The sequence below is a fragment of the Crocuta crocuta genome, unplaced genomic scaffold (genome assembly GCF_008692635.1).
Source record: "Crocuta crocuta isolate KB4526 unplaced genomic scaffold, BGI_CrCroc_1.0 scaffold164, whole genome shotgun sequence".
In the NCBI taxonomy this organism is placed as follows: domain Eukaryota; kingdom Metazoa; phylum Chordata; class Mammalia; order Carnivora; family Hyaenidae; genus Crocuta; species Crocuta crocuta.
In genome coordinates, this window is record NW_027530016.1 from 4785040 (window position 1) to 4809542 (window position 24503).

Consider the following 24503-nt stretch of genomic DNA (forward strand, 5'->3'; position numbering starts at 1 on the left):
TACAAATATGTTGAAATATCTCCCATCTTTTAAAAAAGATGCCTTTCCTTAATAGAATGGTCAATACTTGCTATCTTCACTTCTTTTTTTTTTAATTAAAGTTTTTATTTATTTATTTTTAGAGTCAGAGAGAGAGAGGGAGAGAGAGGAGAGGCAGAAAGAGATGGAGAAGGTATCCCAAGCAGGCCCCACATTGACGCAGGGGTTCAAACTCACCAACTGTGAGTTCATGACCTGAGCAGAAATCAAGAGTCAAATGCTCAACCTACTGAGCCACCCAGGTGCCTCTTGCTATCTTCACTTCTTAATCTCGTATTCTCTGTTTAATTAATTTCATTCAGGCTTTCTTCCATACTCCTGCACTGAAACTGTTATTGGAAATCAGCAGACCCTTGAACAACATATGTTTGAATTGTGCAGGGCCACTTATAAGTGGATTGTTTTAGATAAATACAGCATTGTAAATGCATTTTCTTTTCCTTATGGTTTTCCTAATAACACTGTCTTTTCTTTAACTTACNATACAAATTTGAGGATAGTTTGTTCTAGTTTTGAGAAGTATGCTGGTGCAATTTTGATTGGGATTGCATTGAATGTGTAGATTGCTTTGGGTAATAATGACATTTTAACTATATTTATTCTTCCAATCCACGAGCATGGAATGTTTTTCCATTTCTTTGTGTCTTCTTCAATTTCTTCATAAGTTTTCTATAGTTTTCATCATACAGACCTCTTATATCCAAGGTTAGGTTTATTCCTAGGCATTTTATGGTTTTTTGTGCAGTTGTGAATGGGATCACTTTCTTGATTTCTCTTTCTGTTGCTTCATTGTTGTTGTGTTATATGTGGATTTCTGACTGTGTGGGGGTGGGATTGGTGCCCCAACCTCCACATTGTGCAAGGACCAACTGTATTACCAGTGACTTCCATCTATGAGAGTCCATTGGTCAGTTCATTTTATGCCCAGAGCACCTCATACATCTATCTCAACTACTGGGCAGTCTTAGAGTTAAGACCATATGTGGGCATTTGGGAAAAATTTTGGTTAAAAAAATTTTGCAACTGTGTTTTTTTCAAGTGGATAGAAAGATAAATCTTAGTAAATAAATAGGGATTCCTCCTTTGTTATTGAGTTCTGCCCTTGCATAGCCGGAGACTGAACAGCTTCTATTAGCAGGGGCAGCAGAAAGAGGACAGGAGTCGAGGAGTAGTTTCTTTTTATTTTAAAAAAAATTTCTTTTAATGTTTATTCATTTTTGAGAGAGAGAGAGATAGAGAGAGAGAGAGCAAGCAAGCAAGGGAAGGGCAAAGAGAGAAGGAGCACAGAACCTGAAGCAGGCTGCAGGCTCTTGAGCTGTCTGCGCAGAGCCCAATGTGGGGCTTGTATCTATGAACTGTGAGGTCATGACCTGAGCTGAAGTTAGATGGTTAACCAACTGAGCCACCCAGGTGCCCCGAGGAGAGGTAGTTTCTAACTGCACCACTATTAGAAACTGACAGTAGGTGGATCATCTAATGTTATAATCCTTGGCACTCAATTTCTGTTTCAGAATCAGGGATGGCTCCAGAGGCTGGATGGTATCTCTGGCCCCTCTCTGCTCCAATATCACACAATTCTTCTGTTTAATAAGACCTTCCAAGATGAGTCTTAGCCATAGCCATCAGGTTGTTTTTTTTTTTCCAGCTACTTCATGTATAATGCAAATATGGACAAATTTGATCCCTGTGAACCATTTAGCTTCTTCTAAGGAAGAGCGATCTGTGTCATACTGAGCAATCCCATGCTGCTGGTACCAAGAGCTGTTGGATAAATGCAAGAGTGAGTTGGAGTCAGTGCCCAAGGGCCAATAGTGTGTATCTGTTTCCAACATGACATGTTCAGTCATGTCATACTGTGTTAGTAGACGGATAATGGCCACGGAGGTAGTATTTACACCAAGGAAATGCTACACATCAGCAGCTTTCCTCCCTGACCCCACTCCTTGCTAAAAATTGATTGTTAAACATTGATCAGCACACTACCAGAGAAATGTGAATGGGTGTCACCATCATTAGATAAATAGATCAAAGGATGTCTTTGATTCACAATGGTACATGGAACCACTATGGTACACAAAAAGCCCACATGTATAACCACCATCACTGCCATCCTTTTTGTTTCAATGTTTATTTTTGAGAGAGAGAGAATGAGAGATAAAAAGAGAGAAAGAGAGAAAGAGAGCCAGCTGGGGAGGAACAGAGAAAAAGGGAGAGGGAGAGAGAGAGAGAGACAGAACATGTGAAGCGGGTGGGGGGGGGAGAGGGGGCTCAAACTCATGAACCGTGAGATTAATGACCTGAGCTGAAGTCCTACGCTCAACCAACTGAGCCACCCAGGCGCCCCAGCCACCACCATCCTTTTAATACCCTTGACTGAGAAATTACTTACTGAGTCACAAAATTAAGAACTTCATATGACTTATTTAATACTGACAACAGCTCATGAAATGCTTATTGTTACTATCCTTTTTATAGACAAGGAAGCAAAAATGGTGAGAGGATTAAGTAACCTATCTGTGATCAGACAACTGGTAAGTGACAGGCCCTGAGATTGTGCTCCTGTTTCTCTGATTCCAACCGTGAGACTACACTGTCTCCTTGACACAACAGACACGCAGAGACATTCCTCTCCATCCATACATTTATGGGTTTAAAAATACGTCTTTTCCCTCCACTGTGGTAATTGTTTCTCTTTCTTCACAAGTGCAAAAATGTCATGAACACGAATATCACACCAGAGACTTGTTTGTTCTCTGAGACATTTAAAACATTCCCTAGGGACTATTTCAGAAATGAGACTGAGCATCTCATCTGAGTCAAAATCATCAGAAAGGCACAGTGATATGGAAGATGCACATACTTCTGCTCTTAGAAAGCTTTATCTCTTCTTGCTAGCAAAATAGCTAAATAGAAAACTACTTAACCTAAGACAGGGCACTTTGCCCTCAAAATAAATTGCTTCTTAAAAAAAAACGTGGTTGCATAATCTTTGAATTAAAACTCCAAATCCACAGAGAAAAACATTACCAGCACTGTGTTAGCTTGGAAAGAAAGTGGCCATTTAGCTCACAGAACAGGCGAAGGAGCTCATCTCAGAGCAGGAAGACGGTAGTAGGACTAAGGGCGATGCCTTTGATCCATTGTCCAGAGAGTGTTTTTGACAGGATTATGTAAATGACCTTTAAAAGGTATTTTGGATCATGCAGACTTGGACATATTTAAAGATTTCCAAATCTAATTGTCTGATCAGATGAGAAGGGGAATTAAGTTTCTCTCCATTTGCTTCAGCTGGAATCTCCCTTTTCTAATATTTCCTTGTGCACAAATCTTTAAAGATGACAGTTGCAAGGCTGCTAGAAATGTCTCCAGGAGGTAAGGGAGGGGAAAGGGAATAGCTGCCTCTGACTTGTCAGTTTCAGTATATCGATCGCCTCCCCCTCCCAGGAGATTTGGTTGAAGTGGGTGGCAATTGGTTTGGGAAATTAGGTCGAGGTTTCCACCAGGCAGTTGAACTCAGACCAACCATAACATGTGTCCAAGGGTTTGTAAGAAATTACATATGTTAATGGATCGAGTGTTTGTTCTATGGAAAATATTCCTCATCTGCCTGCATCTCTATGTAAAATGGAAGAGGAGTATTTTGGGTATGACTTTGAGTTGTTTATAAAGATTGACGCTGTTGGTCCAGAAAGCAAACTTTGGAGAAACATTGGTCAATGATTTTCACTCTAGCTTCACTTAAGAATCACTAGGGGTTAAAATAAAAAAGAGGAGCAAAGCCTGGAACCTATATCAGACCAAAATCTCTGGGATGGTGCTGAAACATCAAGGCTTTGTTTATATCCCCCAAACCTACCTGGTGCTCGTGTATCATCAGGATTGAAAGCCATGGATCTAGAGATACCTCTTCATTTTACAGGTGAAGAAATTCAGTTTCAAAGATGTGAACAGCACAAGGTTACACTTAACTTGGTTCAATTCAGCAAATGTTTATTCAAGCCCCGCTATGAGTTGGGCTCTGGCTATGAATTCAGGGGTACTGAGGTGAGGGCATTGCTTATGTAGAAAGGAGTTGGTCCGTGCTTCCTTCCCCAGGGTGGCATTTCCTGAGCATCTTGGAGACCTCACAGGACTCTGTGGAGTATTTTCATTCTTTCAAAAGTCCTTTAGGAGACTCATGTTCACCAGTGATAAATCTGTACAGACTAACCACATGATCTAATGTGTTTGCTATTAGTTAGAGTTTTATTAGCCAGACATGTGGTAATTCTGGTGTTCTTATGCCAACCAGGAGCTCTGATTCTGGGAGCAGATATCCTCGAGAGGTTATAAACATCGATTTCTAGAATCAGACTCTTGGGTCCAGTCCTGGGTCCTTGGCTGACTAGTGATTTAACTCAGGCCAAATACTTTTCTGTCTCCATGCCTCAGTTTCCTCAAATGGGGTGATGATAGTTTATCAGGCATAATGTTGTTTTGAAAATATCTATAAAATGCTCCTGTTGTCAGAAAAATAACACCCTTTAAATGTCAGCTCTTGTTACCAGTCTGTATTTTTCCTTCATTCTTCCTTCTATGAGATTTTACCAAGCTCTGTGTGGGCTCTAATGCTAGGGAATGCATCAGATTGCCAATCACTATACATCTCTAATTTTCAACTCCGGTCATTATCAAGGTGAACTAGAAAAATATAAGCCATGACTTGCACTTTTTTCTTTGTTGAGAGCAGCCAATTAACAAGGGCAGCAGGGACTTTGCTATGTCAAGGTGGGGCTGTACAGTGGCTGGCTGGCTGCAGATGGGTGCCTCGGAGGGAGAAGCAGTGGCCAAGGCAGTGGACATGGCAACACTGAAAGTGAATGATCTTTGCTTACATTATCTTTTCTTATTTTTTTAATTAAAAATTTTTAACGTTTACTTATTATTGAGAGACAAAGAGACAGAACATGAACGGGGCGGGGGCAGAGAGAGGGAGACACAGAATCTGAAGCAGGCTCCAGGCTCTGAGCTGTCAGCACAGAGCCCTATGCGAGGTTTGAACTCACAAACTGCAAGATCATGACCTGAGTCCAAGTCGGCTGCTTAATTGACTGAGCCACCCAGGTGCCCCTTTCCCCTTTAAAAATTTTTTATCTTTCCTTACTTTAAAGAAATCTTTGGTAACAGAAAACACTAACACCACACAATTAGCATAAATGAAACTTGGCACAATAGTAACTTTAATTGTTGTCCCCACACTACAGAGTGAAAATTTTAAAAATATTTTTAATTTAGATTTTGCAATTAGAAGGGGAACCTGGTAAAAAAAAAAAGGTTAATATGAGTTGGACCATTTGGCACAGAATTGGTTTGTTTGATGATCTTCTTTCAAATTGTCATTAAAAACATACAACATGTAGTATATTCTCATGTCAAATTTTCCTTATCAATAATTAGTGATTTGTCATTATTCATATCTTTAGAATAAAACAATATAGTCTCTGATGAGAAAATCTTTTGTGTGCTGTGTGTGTGTGGGAGAAACTGAATTCCCTCACTCTCATAAAATGCATGCAGAACCTTTTCACAGAATCTTTTCTTTGCCTGGATGTCTTTTTAATTTTTTTTAATGTTTTATTTTATTTTTCAGAGACAAAGAGAGAAAGAGCACAAGCGGGGGGAGGAACAGAGAGAGGGAGACACAGAATCCGAAGCAGGTTCCAGGATCTGAGCTGTCAGCACAGAACCTGACGTGGGGCTTGAACACACGAGCCATGAGATCATGACCTGAGATGAAGTCAGACGCTTAACAGATTGAGCCACTCAGGCGCCCCTTTGGATGTCTTTGGTAATTGTGAATCAATTGGTCTTATTCTCAGGAAAATGTTCCTAGGTGTATATGCATGGTTTTGCATGCATTTATAAATCATTTCAGCATAAAACAAACTGAGGTTTTACCTGTCAAAGTTTATGGTTCCCAAACTTGGATCTACAACCAAAGGAAAAGGGTAGATATTTACTAGATGGGAACCTACATATATCAGGACCCTTCGGCTTTTCTGAAGGTTGCAGCAGGTGGTGTACAGGCACTGCTTCTTTTAGTTACCATAACAGCCGCCAGATGGTGGTTTGGAGCCCCCCTCCCCCTCCTCTCCCAAAAATTTATTAAAATTTTGTTAAATATGAAGATACAGTCAATACTTAATCATGTGCAGAAGATCGTGGGGAGGAAGTCCCTAGACATCTACCTTCTTTCAGTTTTGGATAACTTGGTGATCTGACATGAGCTACTGAAGCCAAATTTGAAGAAGTCAGGTGGCAGTGACTAGATGATTTGTGGGCAGCAGTGCAAAATGAAAATCCTGGGCCTCTTGTTCCAGAGACATTCAGAATTTCGAGATGGTAAGAACAGGGCCTTTTAAGCATGGGGTCTGTGCAACTACACGGAATGGTCACCCATGCAGCTGGCCCTGGCTGCAAGAGACACAGACCCATTGATGGGTCACAGGAATTAATACAACACTGAAACACTGAAATAAATACAAAGAGAAAGAGAGGACTGATCTTGTTTTTGGTGGGAGAGGAGAGCCCGGAAACAAAGAAGGATGGATGGGAGAAAATTTTATAACACCGTCTCTTTTCTTTCCCTCACATTTTTCTCGGTGGGTCTGAAACTGGAAGTTCATTGTGGGGGTCACAGCAGTTTACCAGGTCTTCTCCCACAGCCCAGGTGAATAGGAGCTTTTCGGCTGGGGGAAGCAGTAATTTTCTACGGAAGAGCCAACTTCACGGTGTACAAGTGGACAAGCTAGACTCTGTATGTGTCCTCCATTCCTTCCGTCTCCTCCTGCCCTAGGCAGTTATAACAAGGGTGGTTGCCCATTGCTGCTGAGAGCAGTGCCCAGGGCAAAGGTTCTAGAAGATTAGGAACTGGTAGAGAAATTGGGTTGGGGCACAGAAGGGGTGAGTCCAGATGGTAGCACTACAAGTTTTCTGCCTCCAGGCACCTCCCCATCAACCCTACTCCCTAAGGAGTAAAACATCTGCTCCTCTCCCCCACAAAAAGATTCAACATTTGAAGAACATATACTCCAAATAGGAAAGAGAACTGAAAAGCCTTTCTAAAAGCCTTTCTAGAGGAAGCAGGGCTAAGGAAATCAAATATGAATTTAAAATCGTCTTAATAAACACCCTTACAGAGAAATAAGGGAAGCTTTTGAGATTATGGAGCAGGAAAAGGAGCTGATAAAAAACTGGGGGTATGAAAACACAACTGTTGTGATTGAAATTTAAAAGAAAGAAAAAGAAACAACTAAATGCCAGTTGGAATCACAGAATGGGTACAGTTGAAGTACAAACTAGTCTGTCAAAAAGGGTTGTGTCACAAAACATTCCTGGAAGATATCTGGAAAGGAAAACCTCTGGAAGAGACAGAACCCATGAAAAATGTTGAGTCATGAAACCAAGAAATAAAAGTATCAAAATCTATAAAATAGAATTCCCAGACAGCAAGAAAGGGGCAAAAACAGAGGAAAAAACATGAACAAGAATTTCCCAGGATTAAAGAAAGATATAAAAGCTCAGGATAAAAAGGCTAATAGAGTGCTGAACAGGACAGATAAGAAAACTACAATCAATATCCAGACAGATTATAGTTAAACTTAAGAGCATAAAGACAGAGAAAATTTAAAAGCTCACAGAGAGAAAGAAAAGACCCAAACAAGTGCCAGATTTATGGCAACTTCTCAACAGCAACACTGGATTGTGTGTCTTCAAAGTTCAGAAGGAAAAGAACTTTGAACTTAGAGTTTTATATCCAGATAAACTACCATTTTAGTAAAGAAATCCTCAGAATTATAAAATTTAAAAACATTTGCCTTTCAAAAATCCTCTTTGAAGTGCTTCTGTGAGAAGTGCTCTCCCAAAAAGAAAGATCAGTATAAAGGGATAAATGATTATGGAAAATAAAAGCATTTAAAGAGTTGATTGAGCTTAGTCATGTTTAAAGTAGCAACAATTTTATAAAAAGCTTTATGATTTTTTTTTAAAACTTTTTTTTATATTTATATTTTTATTTTTATATTTGAGAGAGAGAGAGAGAGAGAGAAGGAGAGAGACAGAGCATGAGCAGGGGAGAGGCAGAGAGAGGGAGACAGAATCTGAAGCAGGCTCCAGGCTCTGAGCTGTCAGCATAGAGCCCAATGTGGGACTCCAACTCATGAGCAGTGAGGTCATGACCTGAGCCAAAGTCAGATGCCGAACCGACTGAGCCACCCAGGCACCTCAAAAGCTTTATAATTTTAACAGTGAAGAATGAACACTCTAGATGATACCACCAAGGCAGGAGCAGAGATGACTTAAGGAAAGCATGTTCCAGCTTTTGACTTGTTTGGGAGGCGTGGATATGGATACATTTAAACATTGAGAGGGAGAACTAAGCATAACAATGAGTTTCAGCAAATTTGGATAAAAGGCAAGAATATTAAAAGCAAAATGTGTAAAGCTCAAATGGCAGAAGAAAATTTTATCTAAACAAGGATTTGCCCAATGTCATACAGATTAAAACACAGATTTGTAGATAATAATACTTCTGTTCAAACACTAATTGTGCCACTAATCATTGTGTGACTACAGGCAAATAACATCTGTAAATCTTGGCTTGTGTCTATAAAACTGGAACAACAATGCCTATCAGGAAGGACTTAAACGGCGTGGAAATAAGATGCTATTAGCACTGGACTTAGTGCAAAGGCAGAGAATAATAAATGCTCAATAAATGGCAGTGAGTGCAACCTAGGTTCATTGCTTCCGTGCTGACTTAGTCCCTTCCTGACTTTGGGACCGAGGGTACTGAGAGTGTCGCAGAGCACACACAATAGCATACGAGGATTCTCACCTATTGTTTACTTGGGTGAAATAGCTCTGTGCATACAGTAGTCCTCCTTACCTGTTGCCTCACTATCTGCAGTTGTTTACCTGTGGTCCACCACCGTCCAGGAGCAGATAACCCTCCTGGCTTATTGTCATAAGGTCAACACTAGCCTAACGCTATGTCCCAATGACTATGTCATTCACTTCACTTCAGCTCATCACATGGGATTTTATCATCTCACAATCATCATAAGATGAAGATGAGTAAAGTACAGTAAGTTTTTTGAGAAAGAGATCATATTTGCATAACTTTTATTACAGAATATTGTTATGATTGTTCTATTTTATTATGAGTTATTGTTGTTGGTCTCTTACTGTGCCTAATTTATAAGTTAAATTTTATCATAGGTACGTATGTATGTAGAGGAATAAACAGAGTATATAGAGGGTTCAGTACTATCTATGGTTCTAGGCACACCCATTGCGGGTCTTGGAAGATATCCCCTGTGGCTGAAGGGGGATGACTGTATGTATATGCTGCTCTCCATGAATTAAAAACCTTCCTATTGACTCATCTTAAATAAACGTGTGCTTTGTGGAGCCTTCACAGGCAAAGTTAAGCTACACTTCCCCTCAACAAGACATAAGATAGAACCTAGTAGTTAATATGGGTGTTAGATCCAGCCTGACCTGATTTTATGTTCCAGTTCACTGACATTGACAAAGTCATTTAACTTTAATACACCTCTGTTTCCTCGTACTGTGGCCTGTGCTATGACACTACTGACAGAACCTATCTCATAGTATTATTTTGAGTATTAAATGAAACTAGGCATGCAAAAGGCCAGAAGCAGAATAAATGTTCAGTGATTGTTAGTGTTAATGACAATTAGGATAGTGATATGATTACAGGGGTGGGATGTGGTCTAATGCTATAAGAACATATTTTCCCTCTATCCTCTCTTCTATTTCCTACAAAGTTAAGAATAAAATATTGAAATTAAACCTAAGTATCTTCATCAGTGAATGTAAATAAATCAAATGCTTATGAGCACTATATCGCGTGTTTGTTTCTTTCCTTCCGCTAATAGTGATGGTTCAATATAAATAATTTCAACTTCACAGTTGCTAATACCTGCTGAGAAATTAGGGCAGGTTTTTTCTTCCCCCCTGATCTCAGATGGGATGAGATACCTTATCTAAGGACACAATACACAGTAAGTATGAAGGTCATGTTCCTTATGAGACCTGGAAAACACCTTTTCCCCATGGTTTCTTTGACAAAAGGTGGCTCCATGCCAGTTTTCATGCAAGATTTATTAAATTGTCACCGAAAGTCATGCATATTCTAGCAGAAGATACTAAAGATGATTCTAAAGATGCATTCTTTTGTAACCTTCAGGCAGTAATAGACTAAAACCAATGCCTGACGTGAAACTCCCAAGAAGATATGGAGATAGAGTGATGTGTCACTAAAAGTGAAGTTACAGATTCATTCTGGTATGCTCTTTAACACTCGATTGTATGGAAGTGGCTCTGAATGGGGAAAGGGTACTCAGTGCATTTGGCTGAAGGCAGTCTTCTGACAGTGCTGAAAGTAAAAAGGAACCAGCCTATGAAGAATAATGTGGAAACAAAAATTCCTAGGCAACCAGCAACATGTAAAATAACCAGTCACACAGTCACATCAGCACAGAGTGTTTAGACAGAAAGCTGTGCTACATAAACAAGCAGGAGGGCAGTGTATTAACAGGTAGGCAAGGCTGGAAAGCAGGGCTCAAGTGATGTGTTCTCACAAGGAAGAGGGTTATCACTAAAACAGCCAATGGACAGTTGCGCACTTACGATGTCAGACATCCTCTGATAGTCATTTTATAACAATTAACTCATGTTATTCTATAGCTCTTTATGAATCATGTTCAGATTTTATCATCATTTCACAGATGAGGAAACAGAGACACAGAAGCTTAAGGGATTTTCCCAAGCTACATCTTTCAGAAAAGAAAGCTCTGGAATTGGAGTCCAGCAGATCTGATGCTATAGCTGGGATACCATTAGTTGTCATTCAAAGGTGGGGAGCACGGGGTGGCGGGATTGGGGAGCCAGAGGGCTCATGCTTAGCCATTCTGCTACCCTGTCTCCAGCTGATGTAAAGTCCACTGGCCTATTTTGTGAGTCCCTGAGAGAAATGAATGTCCTGGGGGAGATTTTATAAGATCTGAGACCTAGGAGCACACAGCTCTGTTTTGAATTCCCAATAGTGTTATCACATGTCCCAGTTCGTCGAAGACAGCCCTGGTTTATGCTTGCTGTCAAGGTGTAATCAATAACAGTGCTCTAAAAAGTGTCCCAATTTGGAAGATAAAGTATATAGTCATCCTATGTAGACAGTCAAATGGTTAATCCCTGGTCAAGACTAAATCCACTTGAAAGCTGAGGTGCTGTGCTGATGATTTCTTATACACACAAGAGATGGATGGAGTTGAGGAGAATTTGTTCTTTAATAGGAATACTAAGAAAGTAACTCCTCTCACACCCAGGGAAAAAAACAACAGCAGAAAAAACAAAGAGTAAATAGCAGGAGACTCGAACAAGGCAACATAATTAGATTTAGTCAAAACTACTCCAAAGAGGGCATTACATTGAGCTGCCAAAGGCTTTGCTAAGATAAAAGGCTGATTTCCTCAGAGAATAGCCGAAGCGAGTTCCAATCATATCTGGATTGTTTTACTATCTATCTAGGCATTAGAACCCACCCTTAGGTATCAGGAATTAGGGGACATGAGGTGGAGTTAATTTATTAGTTTGTTCACAGCTGACTATAGTGAGCCTGAATTCATTCTGCCAATGTCAATATGTTAAGTTTCAGAGGGAGTTTCCATGTGGGCTTGGTCATCAATAAATTAGTGTATCTCAGCTGTTAAGTTAATGAACTGATTATTAAATTATCTTTTGTGGGGGAGTTAGTCTTTCCTTATTTATGTCTAACCTCTGTGTCTTTCCTGAAATAGCTGTTGGGCCTTACCTTTTCATATGTGCACAACCATAAATACATGTATGAAGATACTGAGTCCTCTTCAATGTCAGTGACCCATTATAATGGGTAAAGCTCAACCTTTCTTGGCCAGTCCCCTGGGGGCCAAACCAGAGAAGGCGGAAAGCAACTGACTTCCTTATATAACTTGCAACAGTGATTTTCCTGCAAAATTTCCCTATAAGGCCACGAAAAACTGCTTATTCCGTGTTTATAAGATGTGGAGCTTCCCAAATGAGAGAACTCCAGTCAGAAAGTCCAGATGTTTCTGGAAAATCCATTCTTTTTGCCAAGTAAATTGATGACAAGTTCTTAAGGTCAGGGCAGGAAGCTTGTGTCTTTGGGAGATCTTTGAGAAGACATGGGGGGAGGGAAGCAGGAATGAACTTTTGTGTTGTCTGCACATAAAACTTCACATAAATAGATTTTTCATAAATAAGTCTCACTATACACTGAATGTATGGAAAAGAATAGACTCAATGAGATATAAAATGTTGAGGTCTGATCATAAAAATTGAGTGCCTACTGTTAATATAGCAGAATAGGTTGTTTTTTTTTTATGGAATATATTGCAATGGAAAAGCACTGAGTCTTGATAAGTGATAGACCTGTTAGAATTCATTCCTTTATGATTACCAGGTAGGCAATTTCTTATAAAACTATAGAAACCTGGTCAAGTATCTCTATTTGTTTTCTACTAAGTTTGATTATGTTTCATTTCCCATCTAACTTTCTATTGGTAAGTTGGTGCTGAGATAAAAGGATTTTGTGCTATTAATGTACACTGTGGTGTAGTTTCAAGAATGCTTGAAATAATTGCTTCTAGATGGGTTCAAAATTGTAAACCAGAAGGCTCTAGGGAACTTTCACTTGATCTGGGATGTTTTCAAGCCTATTGTTTCTGCTACCATTTCCAGTAGAATTTTATCAATTGCCCCCCCCCTTCTTTTTTGCAGGTAATCTAAAGATTTTTATAGGAAACCAGGCACAGTGCAGTAAAGTTGAGCTGTACTGCTCTTGAACCAAATGCCTCTTAGTAGTGCCATGCCATTTATCATTCTCTTCTTCTTCTCAGTCTTCAAAGGCATTTAGGTTCCCATCTGCACATGTGCTAGGGCCTAGACAAACAATGTAACGGGAAAAAATCTTGCCCTCTGGGGACTTCTATATATTTTGACCAGGAGAATCTGATATTTTTAACAAATAACCCTCAAATCTCAGTGGGTTGATACAATAGAAGTTCATTTATCATTTATTTCACTGTCTAGCAAGGCCTGGCAAAGATTGTGGTCCATGCAACCATTTAAGGACCCAGGCTCCACTCTCTAATGCACCTCCCCCAACCCATAAGACCTCAGAGGCCTCCGGTGCAATCCCTAACTCCAGCCAGCAGATGAGAGGAAAGGCAGCATGCAGGACAAACACAGAAGGTTTTAGAGGCCAGGTCTGACATTTATGGTCTCCTATAACTACAATGGGCTGGAAACTGGTCTCCCTATATATCAGGGAAGAAAAATAAAAAATAAAACAGGGTTTTGTGGTCACATAGCTGTCTCTTTCATACTCCATACCATTAGACATGTATCCTTACCTTAAACCACATGGTACTCTAGAGCATAACTTAAAAAAAAATTTTTTTTAATGCTTAGTTGTGAGAGAGAGAAAGACAAAGCATGAGTGGGAGGGGAAGAGAGAGAGGGAGACACAGAATCCAAAGCAGGCTCCAGGCTCTGAGCTGTCAGCACAAAGCTCAACGTGGGGCTTGAACCCACGAATCGTGAGATCATGACCTGAGTTGAAATCGGACGCTTAACCAACTGAGCCACTCAGGTGCACCCCCCTTTTTTGAATAGAGATTATTCCATCTGAATGTTGATGCTGAGATAAAAGGATAATGCCCTTAATATATGTCAAGGTCCACTTTCAAGACTTCTCAACATAGTTGCTCCAGTGTTCTTACTGGTAGGCATATGGCATATCTGGGATTTTGTGAGGTACCAAGATTATTTATAGATTGGGCAACTGAGGTCAAACATCTATTCTGCTGCAGAAGATGATTAAGGTCCTGGGGGTAATGTACTTGGATACTGCGTCTAGGCATTTGGAGGGTTTCTTCTTCCTGTCTGAAAGCTCCATCCAAATGACTTCAAATTAAGTGATTATAAATTCTTTGATACAACTTTGTGGAACTTTATTCCCCTCATCTAGCTTTATTCTCCATCCCGGGTAGGCTGGGATTAGTGACTTGTTTTTAAGGAACAGAATATTTAAAGGAAAAAATACTTTTTTTAGTAGAGAAACCTGGCAGATACTACTTTACCCAAGTGATCAATGTGTTAACATTATTAGTAACATCATGCTGATATTATGTACCCCTGATATGATGTGATCAAAGGCCATTTCACCTCTGTAGTATTCCTACCCCAAACCCATTACCCTAGTCTAATCATGAGAAAACATCAGACAAATCCCAGCTAAGAGACATTCTACAAACTACCTGACCAATACTCCTCAAAAGTGTCCAAGCTGTCAAACAGGAGGAAAGACAGAAACTGTCACAGATTGAAGGCGATAAAAGAGACATGACAACTAAATGTAATGTGGGACCCTGGATTACATCCTAAAATAGAAAAATGATGTTACTCTGGAGAACTCTGGATAAAATCCACAGTTTAGTTAATACTATTTGCCAATGTTAATTTCTTCGTTTTGACAAATGTGCTGTGGCTATATAAAATGTTAACATTAGCATATGGAAATTATGTGCCATTTTCGGAATTTTTCTGTAAATCTCTGATTATTTCAATATTAATAGCTAAACACAAAACTAAAAATGAAATTTAAAAATTAGATGATTAACCTGAGAAGAGCAGCACAGTTAACAATGACAAAGATAGAATTTCAAGGGTAGAAAAAGATACTTTATTTTATTTTTATGTATGTGTGTATGCATTTTTAAAGTTGATTTATTTTGAGAGTGAGAGCATGTGGGGGAGGGGCAGAGAGAGAGGAAGAGAGGGAGAATCCCAAGCAGGCTCCACATCATCAGTGCAGGGTTGGACACAGGGCTTGAGCTCATGAACGGTGAGATCATTACCCAAGCCAAAATCAAGAGTTGGATGCTCAACTGACTGAGCCACCCAGGCACCCCAGAAAAGATATTTTAAATCATCTCAATTTATCAATTCATTTGGAAGAAGAAAATAAGGCTGAGAGAAGCAAGTCAGAGGAGATACCTAGTGCCTGCCTTAACATAAAAGGTTTATTACTCTTAACCTAATACTCTAACCTAATCTGTGGACTCTTGTCCCAGATTATTCCTGAGATTCTTGTTTGCGGGGAGAAGGGAGAATCATGGCATAGATGTAGGAATTACACAGTACAGAATTGATGCAGCACATACGAGGACTACTCATTTTATTTTTTCTGGTTAATTCCTAATCCATAGGATTTATAGTTCAACACCCGCCCCATGCACTTCTATGCAAACACGCATGCGTACGTGCGCTTACGTGCGTGTGCGCACACACACACACACACACACCCATCCCCCTTTCCCCACAGCACGTTACCTGCAGTCCTACAAGATACATTTTATTATTCCTCATTTGTAGAAGAATGGAATTAGCCTCAAATAAAGTAAGTTGACCTGCCAAGCTTTCACAACCAAATAATTACTAAACTCAGGATTGAAACCTTTGTCTAGAGCTGAAGCTCAGGCTCTTTCCATTATACCCTGATGCTTCCTTTCCTGAGAAGAGGCATAGAGAAGACCCTTGGAAAGATGAGAAAGGAATATCTAGGAGCAGTCAGCGGGATGAGTCATAAGGATTTATAGTAAACCCTTATTTCTCAGCATTCCAGAACTGAAATTTATGTCCCTAAATTTCCAAAAAGGTCTTAAGTGAGCTAGTGAATCTGGGGCAAAAGTGGGCAATTATTTACAGTTTCAGGGGTTCTCTGTCAGGTAAAGGATTCAAATAGTTTATTTTCTTCCTTTGAGTAACTTTCTGTATGATCAAAATATTTAGTTAAATGGTATGTTAATCTGGTGAGACAATGGTACTGTGTCTTGCTTCAGTCTGATTATTACATAGTAATAACATTGACTGTTGACTGGCTCTTTCCTCTGTGTCTTGTACTGTAATATATTACATTTATTATTTCTATTTCATACCCCAAAGTAGGAAAGGACATGTTATCTTTGTTTTACAAAAGAGGACCTTTTATGAGTGCCACTCCTCACCAACCCCCCCCATACCAAATATAAAACTAATACCATTTGTGTGAAGTAGTTAGTATAAAAACACATATAGATGAAACAAGGCTGACAAAGGCAGACATGTCTCTTCTAATAGATTTCTGTCACCAATCCATTTCATACATGTGTGCAGCCGTTTCCAGGTAACAAAACATCTCTTAAGTCAGAGACCTTTTCAACAACCTATTTAATCGCTGGAAACTTAGAAGGAATGTAAGGAAGGAAATGGACTACAATTTGGCTTGTGGGTAATCTTCACTTTTCCATTCATCACTCAGTCTCCTTGAGGTTGAGACTATGGTTTCCTGATTCTCCTAGGGTCTCTGTCAGACCACTCTGAATCAACTGGATGACCCCTGGGGATATAAAGATGCCTCATACAATGGCACTGAGGTAACACCATTTTCACTTCCCTGGAAGGCCTTAGTAGTACTTGACTGGGCTCAGGTCTTTGGCCTGTTAGCAATGATAATGGCCCTGAGACATTACCTTCACCTTTTCTTCACCAACCAGAACTCCCTCAGTTATCAGGGGAGCTGAATGGGGACCACAGCTGATCTCCAAGCTCTCCTTACAAGGCCTATGTTGTTAAAAAGGAGCTCTAGACCAGAAATCCTATTAATTCATGCATATATACAAATGCATCTCTCCTAGACAGTGTATTAGTTGATAGGGTTTCTGATATGATTATTTTTATTATTATTTTGTACATTACTTTTTATGCTTACATGGATATCATGGTTCTCTACCATAGGGAAGTCCTGGAGGAAACCTCTCCCTGTCAAATGCTAAAGAGAAATGAAACAATCTATTCTAATAAAATACAGGCATGTATTTTCTTTTGCTCCCCATTGAGTGTTCAGCCTGAGTTAATTTCTTGCTGACAACAGCTTATGTAGTGTTTTGAATATTTCATTGGCACCACTGTAAAAGGAAACAAACCAAATGAGAGAAATTAAACAAGGCATAACCAAATTGACTGTTTCAGGTGCATTAATGAAACTGTGTTATTTACATAAGTTGGAATCTAGCTCTGAAAACAAGTGAGACACATATATTCTATTTCTCTTTTTTAATGATTATTTATTTATTGAGAGAAGGAGAGAGAATCCCATGCAGGCTCAGTGTTGTCGGTGCAGAGCCCAACGTAGGAGTCAGTCTCATGAACTGTGAGATCATGATCTGAGTGGAATCCAAGATTCAGATGCTTAACCCACTGAGCCAACAGGCATCCCTATTCTATTTATTTAGAGTTATTTACAAAACAACAAGCTATGGTGAAGGAAAAGGTAATGGTTACCCCTATTTGGTGACCAATATTTTTCACCATTCTCTTCTGTGTGGCTCATGCTTACAGATATTAAAATATGGTATAATGAATTATAATCAACCAACACTTACCAGGCTAAGAGTTATGGAAATGATTCAGACACAGTTCCTGCTATCTTTAGGAGCCAGAAAGAGTTAGAGAAGATATACATCAATAAACGTTCATATAAACTATAGAGAAGGGAGTAATTAGCCAGAAAGACTGGAATTTGAAGACTGGGTAGGATTTCAACTAGAAAATGAGCAATTGCAGGACATTATATTTGTACAAAGCACAGCATTCATGGGGTCATAATGGTGGACTAACAGGTTATTTTCAGGAAACCTAAAGAGCTTCTCCTAAATGCTAGAGGGCCAGAAGCCAAGGTTGAGGGTATAGAGTGGTAAAAAAAATTGCCAAAGAGGTAAGTAGAGATTAGATTGTTGAGGCCAGTCAGAATTCATTAAATATTCAGCACTAAGTAAGGTACTATATGGGATACAAAAAACTTAGATCTTCTGCTACTCTTTAAGGATCTATGATCAAACTAAGAAGACAAATCAACATACATGAGGCAATTAAAACACAATTAAGAAGTCAGTGATGCATTATTGACTCTAAATGTGGGTGAAATTCAAAGATGGTACAGAAATCAATATATTCTCTAATAATCAAAGAATTCAAAAGAAAGTTAGATTTGTACTGGCCCTTGACAAATGGGATGGCTTACTGCAAGAGTTCTTAACCAACCAGTACTAACTATCCCCTAGCGGACACTTGGAAATGTGTAGGTTTGTTTTTCAATGTAGAAATGGGGAGGAAGGTGGGTCACTTTAGTCATTCATTGGGCCAGAGGGGCTAAATGCCTTACTGAATGAACAATTGTCCCTCTCAAAACTAATAGTGCCCCCGTTCAGATGCACTCTTCAGAGAGAGGGCAGAAAGTAGATTCCAGATGTTGAGAACAAACAAATATAAGAATTATAGGTAGATGTAACTCTTGGTCATTAACAAAATTTAATTAGATAATTCAGAAAAAGATTTTATTCTATTTTTTAAAGTTATTAACATTCTCTGTTCATTTCAAAAAATTCATGATTAAATAGACCTTTTGGCAGGAGTGCAATCTCAACTGCTATTATGGGTTAGACAAAACCTATAAATATGTAAATTGGTGATTTAACCAGCACCGTCTTTCCTCCTCCCCTAATGCTGCAAGGTTATTTGAGATGTATGGCCACTCAGCACTGTGGCTGTCTTATCCCGTCACCAAGCAGTATGTGCTCATTTTCCTGCATCCACCGTGGGTTGAGTCCAACTGTCCCAGTTTCAAATGCTTGTGTCACTTTTCTTCTTACATTATGGTTCTGTCCACCTTTGGCTTTTGTTTACTGTTCTCTTTCACTTTCTTCTCCCATAACTAACTGAAAAGTGTTTACATATCACTTTCAAACTCTCCCAAATTGGGTATCTTAGTGTGCCCCACAGCTCCTTTCCTGATGGACAAAGCCTTAGTCCACCATGTAGGTCACTGGCTGACTTGTAGGTTACTTTCTTTATAGCCTTGAGTGAGGTCATCCCCCCATCAGTTAGTTGTGGACAGAATGGTGTGGTCATAAACATGGTTCATGGGGACCTGTACAAAAAGAAGTGGGCCACAGCCTCAACAACGAATATAGTGGCTTTTCAACAATGACTCTGGCTAGGCAAAATGAAGGAGGTTTAATTGAAGTAGAACACTGCAGGATCCCACACTCCCTTCTGCAATCAAAAGGAAAAAAAAAATCAAAGCCAACTTTGATGAGCACAAAGTATAGATGGAATAAACTGCTCACAATTTAGAAGTCATCTGTTACATTTATGCATACAGATTGCGGTCACTTTCAAATTCAGGTGGCACTATTTTCAGATATAAAGGTCATGGGCTTACTGTCACTTCAAAGTCAACACCTACAAAATTTAACTCATTTCTATCAGCACTAAATCACCCTCCGAGCGTCTCTATTTTCAACCACAGTATTAGAAATTTTATAGGGAGTAGTGAACTAATTGTTAAGGGAAATAAATCATGGCTATGAATTACAAATATCCTAGGCTCCGCTTGTTAGAATGCTCCAGGGTCAAGATTGATGGAGAGAAATAACCATATAGCCATATAAAATATAATTTATAACCTGATGGCTTGGTAGCCAAATTGGGCCAAGAAATATTTTTCATTTTGATGAGTACTATATATCATAAGCATTTGAATTAGAATATAAATACAAGTAAAGGCATGTGAAGTAGAGATGTCAATAGTCTCCACCAATCCAGAAGGGGCTAGCTAAAGAAGAAGCCATATGTAAGTACCAGCACACAGGAGATGAAGTGCGGGTGTAACACCAAAGTAGGGCAGGGTGATGAGGTCAGGCGGGAAACATTTTGTTTGGCCTCTAGTCCTTCACTTCTTATAAAGTGGTCATGCTCTCCAGCTACTGTATGACACCTACAGTCACATGGCTGTCTCTTTCACCTGAAGGTGGGATGGTCCAGGGGGAAAAATAAATGTACATTTAGAAGTCTAATTAAAACACACACTGTCAGCAACACTGTACTGAAGGCCCATTAAACATCTTATGAATGCTCAAGAGTGCCCCTGCCCATGTTTGGAGTGACACATTTTGGCTCAATTGGTGACAATTAGATCAGATCCAGGACACTGGAGAATATGCACTGCATCCCATATGGCCTAGTGTGTAGGTAGATTATTCCCTGGTGCTTGAAACTCAATGAAAAAGCTCTGGGTAGGATTAGATGAAAATGCTGGAGAATGCAAATTAGCACACTATAGATGGATCTGTATCATGTATGGCCACATTATGGATTGGATTCAACTGTCAGATGGTCATGTATTATTCATGATCAAATTCAGGGTAAAGATACCAGATGGCAAAGGCATATTCATGGTCAGATCATAGTTGTTAGATTAATTATAAATCTACATAAGAAGTGGATAATAATCATTCAGACTGCTCTCAAAAGGATACTCTGTAGATCATCTAATCAAAAGTATTTTTAAAATAAGGTGCATAGGTTATTAGATGACATTAAACATTTTATGTTGCCATAAGTTATTTTCCAAAAAAACTCCTTACTAACATAAAAAATTTTTCAGATTTCACTAACCTGTGGCTTTGGTCTTAATGTTTGATAGAGCTGGTGGTAACAATGCTGTTTCTTTAAAGGAGTTTACATGATTTACACTAAGTAGAATGTTAAGGGACCAGTGAAACTCTTAGGCAATAACAATGCTACTGGTTACAATTCATCATGTACAAGTTATCAGGTGTCACTAAACCTAAATGTCATCAGCATCCCTGTGGACGGACATCTTAAAAAAAATTTTTTTTAATATTCACTTACTTTTGAGAGAGACAGACAGAGTGCAAGCAGGCGAGGGGCAGAGAGAGGAGGAGACAGAATCGGAAGCAGGCTCCAGGCTCTGAGCTGTCAGCACAGAGCCCAACGCAGGGCTTGAACTCACAAACCAAAAGATCATGACCTAAGTTGAAGTCGGACACTTAACCAACTGAGCCACCAAAGCTCCCCAAAAGATGGACATCTTCTGATTGTCCCTCCCCCCATCCTCTTTCTATCTTTTCCCGCCCTGAACTGTGCTCAGTGAGCATACTCCAGAAGGGTTGTTTCAGCGAAGTCTTTTGATTCCAGCTGGTTCACCACCGAGGAGCATTAATGGAAGATGGGACTTGGAAAGAGTAAATATTCTCTTGGGACCCTCCCTGTAGGATCTCATCAGGCTGGCTTGTCTCCACTACAAAGGCCACAGCTCCTGTTAGGTGGTCCTCCCCAGCACATCATTTTCTATCTGAGAAGTTTTCTTTCTGAAAACTTCCCTGATGTTTGTGGTTCTCTGCTGTTACTAGCCTTGGGCTTGTTATCTTTGTGGTTGCCTTATACCCTGACCACACTTTTGTAAAAGTCTTCTTATTAAATTCTACTTAAATACTTACTTTGAGTGTGCCATCTGGTTTCTCCTAGGATCCAGACTGAAATATACCCTAAGCACAGAATCATAAGGTCAAAGAATAGTCAGTCTAAATGGAATGTAGATTGACATGATTAGTCAATCTTTCTCATTTTACTGATGAGGACATTAAGGTGCAGAGATTTCAAGGGATTTAACCAAAGTCACCAGCTACTACATGAAAAACTGGAGACTAGAACCCAACTACTCTGAATCTCTTCAGTTCATTTTCCACAATAAATTCCTCTGCAGATGGTTGTGTGCACCCCAGGAGTCCCCTGAAGGTGTCTGTCAAGGAAATTTACCTCCAGTGGGTTGATCAGTAGAGAGGTTTTTCTACATACAACAGCTATGGTCAGGGTGTTATCAACAGTTCAGGAAGAGACTCATCATGAAGGCTGGTCGTACTGAAAATCCAGAGATCCATATAGTAACTTCAAGAGTAGTTTCCAAATATTCTAGCTAAACTCGGCTTCCAGAATGTTACCATACTCAGGAGGGAGAGGATAAAGGGGAAAATATATGAAGTGGGACCTTTATCTCTCATTGCTCAGGTGTTATCCTTAGACAGGTGGAAGGGATGGGCAGGGGGATACCTGCAATTAGGCAAGACAGGTGTCACTAAACTGGCATTAGAGAAGAGAGACAGAGGTGAGACAATGATCATAAATTGAGTATCTTTGTGCCAGGAACTGCACTGTTTTACATTCATTATTTTATATAATCCCAACCATAACCTTCATTCCACAGACGAGAACAGAAAAATTCAAGCAGAAAGAAGTTAGACCTGTACAGAGTGGGAAATAAGCCCCAGAGGGGACCTACAGTTAGATACAAATTGGGAGCAGTGACAGCAGCAACTAAGATGATAAAATGTTTGTTACTGTCTGTCACTGGTTAGGATGCTGGAGATGGAGGAGAAACAAAGATCAAGAAAGGAGCACCATCAACTAGAAAGATCTAGTTGCTGCCATCGTGTCCTATGGGCTGTGGGGCTGTGGGTATGGGAAAGTACACAGATGACTAGAATATAGTTTGAAAACTTTTATGATCTGGAAGGACAGGTATCTTGGGGGTACAGAGGAGGGACAAGTGACACAGGCAAGGGAGGGCACGTGGCAGTGAAAATTCTACAGAGGAAGTGACAGCTGAATGAACAACTGAAGGATGAAGAGGAGTTGACAGATGACGAGGAAGGGAAGTATGTTTCAGGTAGAGGAAACAGCATGTGTAAAGGCTTGCTGTTAAGAGAACTCCTGGCAAATAAGTTCATTGGAGCTGATCATGTAGGATGGTGGGAAGTGAAGGGGGCAAGGCTGCAAAACTATGTCAAGGACATCATATAGGCTAAGCCTGTAGGTCATGTTAAGGAGTTTGGATCATTCTTTTCCCTCTGAGCATTGGAAAGATACTGAGGGTTTTACATAAGGAGATGATATGACCAGATTTTCTGCGGTCACTGATCCTCAGACAGAGAATGTTCTCTGCTCTGGTTTTGTTGGGGAATGACAAGGCACAATTCTAGTTTTTAAATTTTTTAATGTTTATTTTTGAGACAGAGAGACAGAGCTTGAGTGGGGGAGGGGCAGAGAGAGGGGGAATCACAGAATCTGAAGCAGGCTCCCAGCTCCAAACTGACAGCACAGAGCCTGACGTGGGGCTTGAACCCATGGATCGCGAGATCATGACCTGAGCCGAAGTAGGCTGCCCAACCTACTGAGCCACCCAGGTGCCCCGGCAGCACTCTATTTAGGCTAGGGCTCTAAGGCAGCCAGCATGTGTTTGAGCTCACAGGGCCCATTGGTGTTAATTATCCTTGACTGAAAGTCAGGACCCTCCAGGGATCCCCAGTAGTTCTGTGTCACTGACAGTGCTTTGCTGTGTTTGCCAGTCTACATGGCACTCTACCCAGCTGCAAGGAATGGGAATTTACTTTTCCATCTTGCTTCCTTGAGCATTTTGTCCAGTTTTAAAGAAGAACCTAGGGGGCACCTGGGTGGCTGAGTTGGCTAAGCGACCAACTTCAGCTCAGGTCATGACCTTGTGGTTCTCAAGTTCGAACCCCTTGTTGGGCTCTGTGCTGACAGTTCAGAGCCTGGAGCTCGTTTCAGACTCTGTGTCTCCCTCTCTTTCTCTGCCCCTCCCTCACTCATGCTCTGTCTCCCTCTCCCCTTCAAAAATAAGTAAACATTAAAAATAAATAAGTAGGGGCGCCTGGGTGGCTTAGTCAGTTAAGCATCCGACTTTCACTTAGGTCATGATCTTGCAGTTCGTGGGTTTGAGCCCCGCATCGGGCTCTGTGCTGACTGCCAGCTCAGAGCCTGGAGCCTGTTTCAGAGTCTGTGACTCCCTCTCTCTCTGACCCTCCCCTGCTCATGCTGTCTCTCTCTCCTAGAAATAAATAAAACATTAAAAAATTAAAAATAAATAAGTAAAGTAGAACCTAAGAACAACCTAATTGTTCAACAGATGTGGTGAATTGTTTTCATGGTATCATATTATAAGTACAGGTCTTCCATGACTTATGATGGGGTTATAACCCATAAACCCATAATTGTAAATCAAAAATACCATAAGTTTGAAAATACATTTAATACACACAACCTACTGAACATGGTAGTTTAGCCTACCTTACATGTGCTCAGACACTTACATTAGCCTACAGTTGGCATGAAGCCTATTTTATAATAAAGTGTTAAATATCTCATGTAACTTACTGACTGATGTACTGAAAGTGAAAAACAGAATCTGTATGGGTACAGAATGGTTGTCAGTGTATTGGTTTTTCCACTGTGATCATGGAGCGGACTGGGAGCTGTAGCTCCAGGCAGCTGCCCAGCAACACAAGAGAGTATCATAATAGTGCCTATTGCCAGTCTAGAAAAAGATCAAAATTCAAAATTTCAAGTATGATTTCTACTCATGTGTATCACTTTTGCACCATGGTAAAGCTGAAAAATCGTAAGTCGAATCATCGGAAGTTGGG

The 24503-nt window shown here is 40.0% G+C and overlaps 1 protein-coding gene across 22 annotated transcripts in view; it reads right to left on the minus strand.

The window, feature by feature from the left end:
* The window catches only part of LOC144231725 (uncharacterized), a 374679-nt gene that overhangs the window by 149326 nt on the left and 200850 nt on the right, over positions 1–24503 (minus strand). For 2 of the 22 annotated variants that reach the window (XM_077764306.1, XM_077764288.1), the window contains one exon: positions 4024–4888. The exons of 19 other annotated variants lie outside the window; for them this stretch is intronic. In XM_077764306.1, the coding sequence (XP_077620432.1) occupies positions 4720–4888 (169 nt within the window). In that variant the 3' untranslated portion in view covers positions 4024–4719. Of the gene's footprint in view, positions 1–525; positions 1801–4023; positions 4889–24503 lie in introns of those variants that run through there. One more of the 22 variants, XM_077764289.1, reaches the window with a different exon arrangement.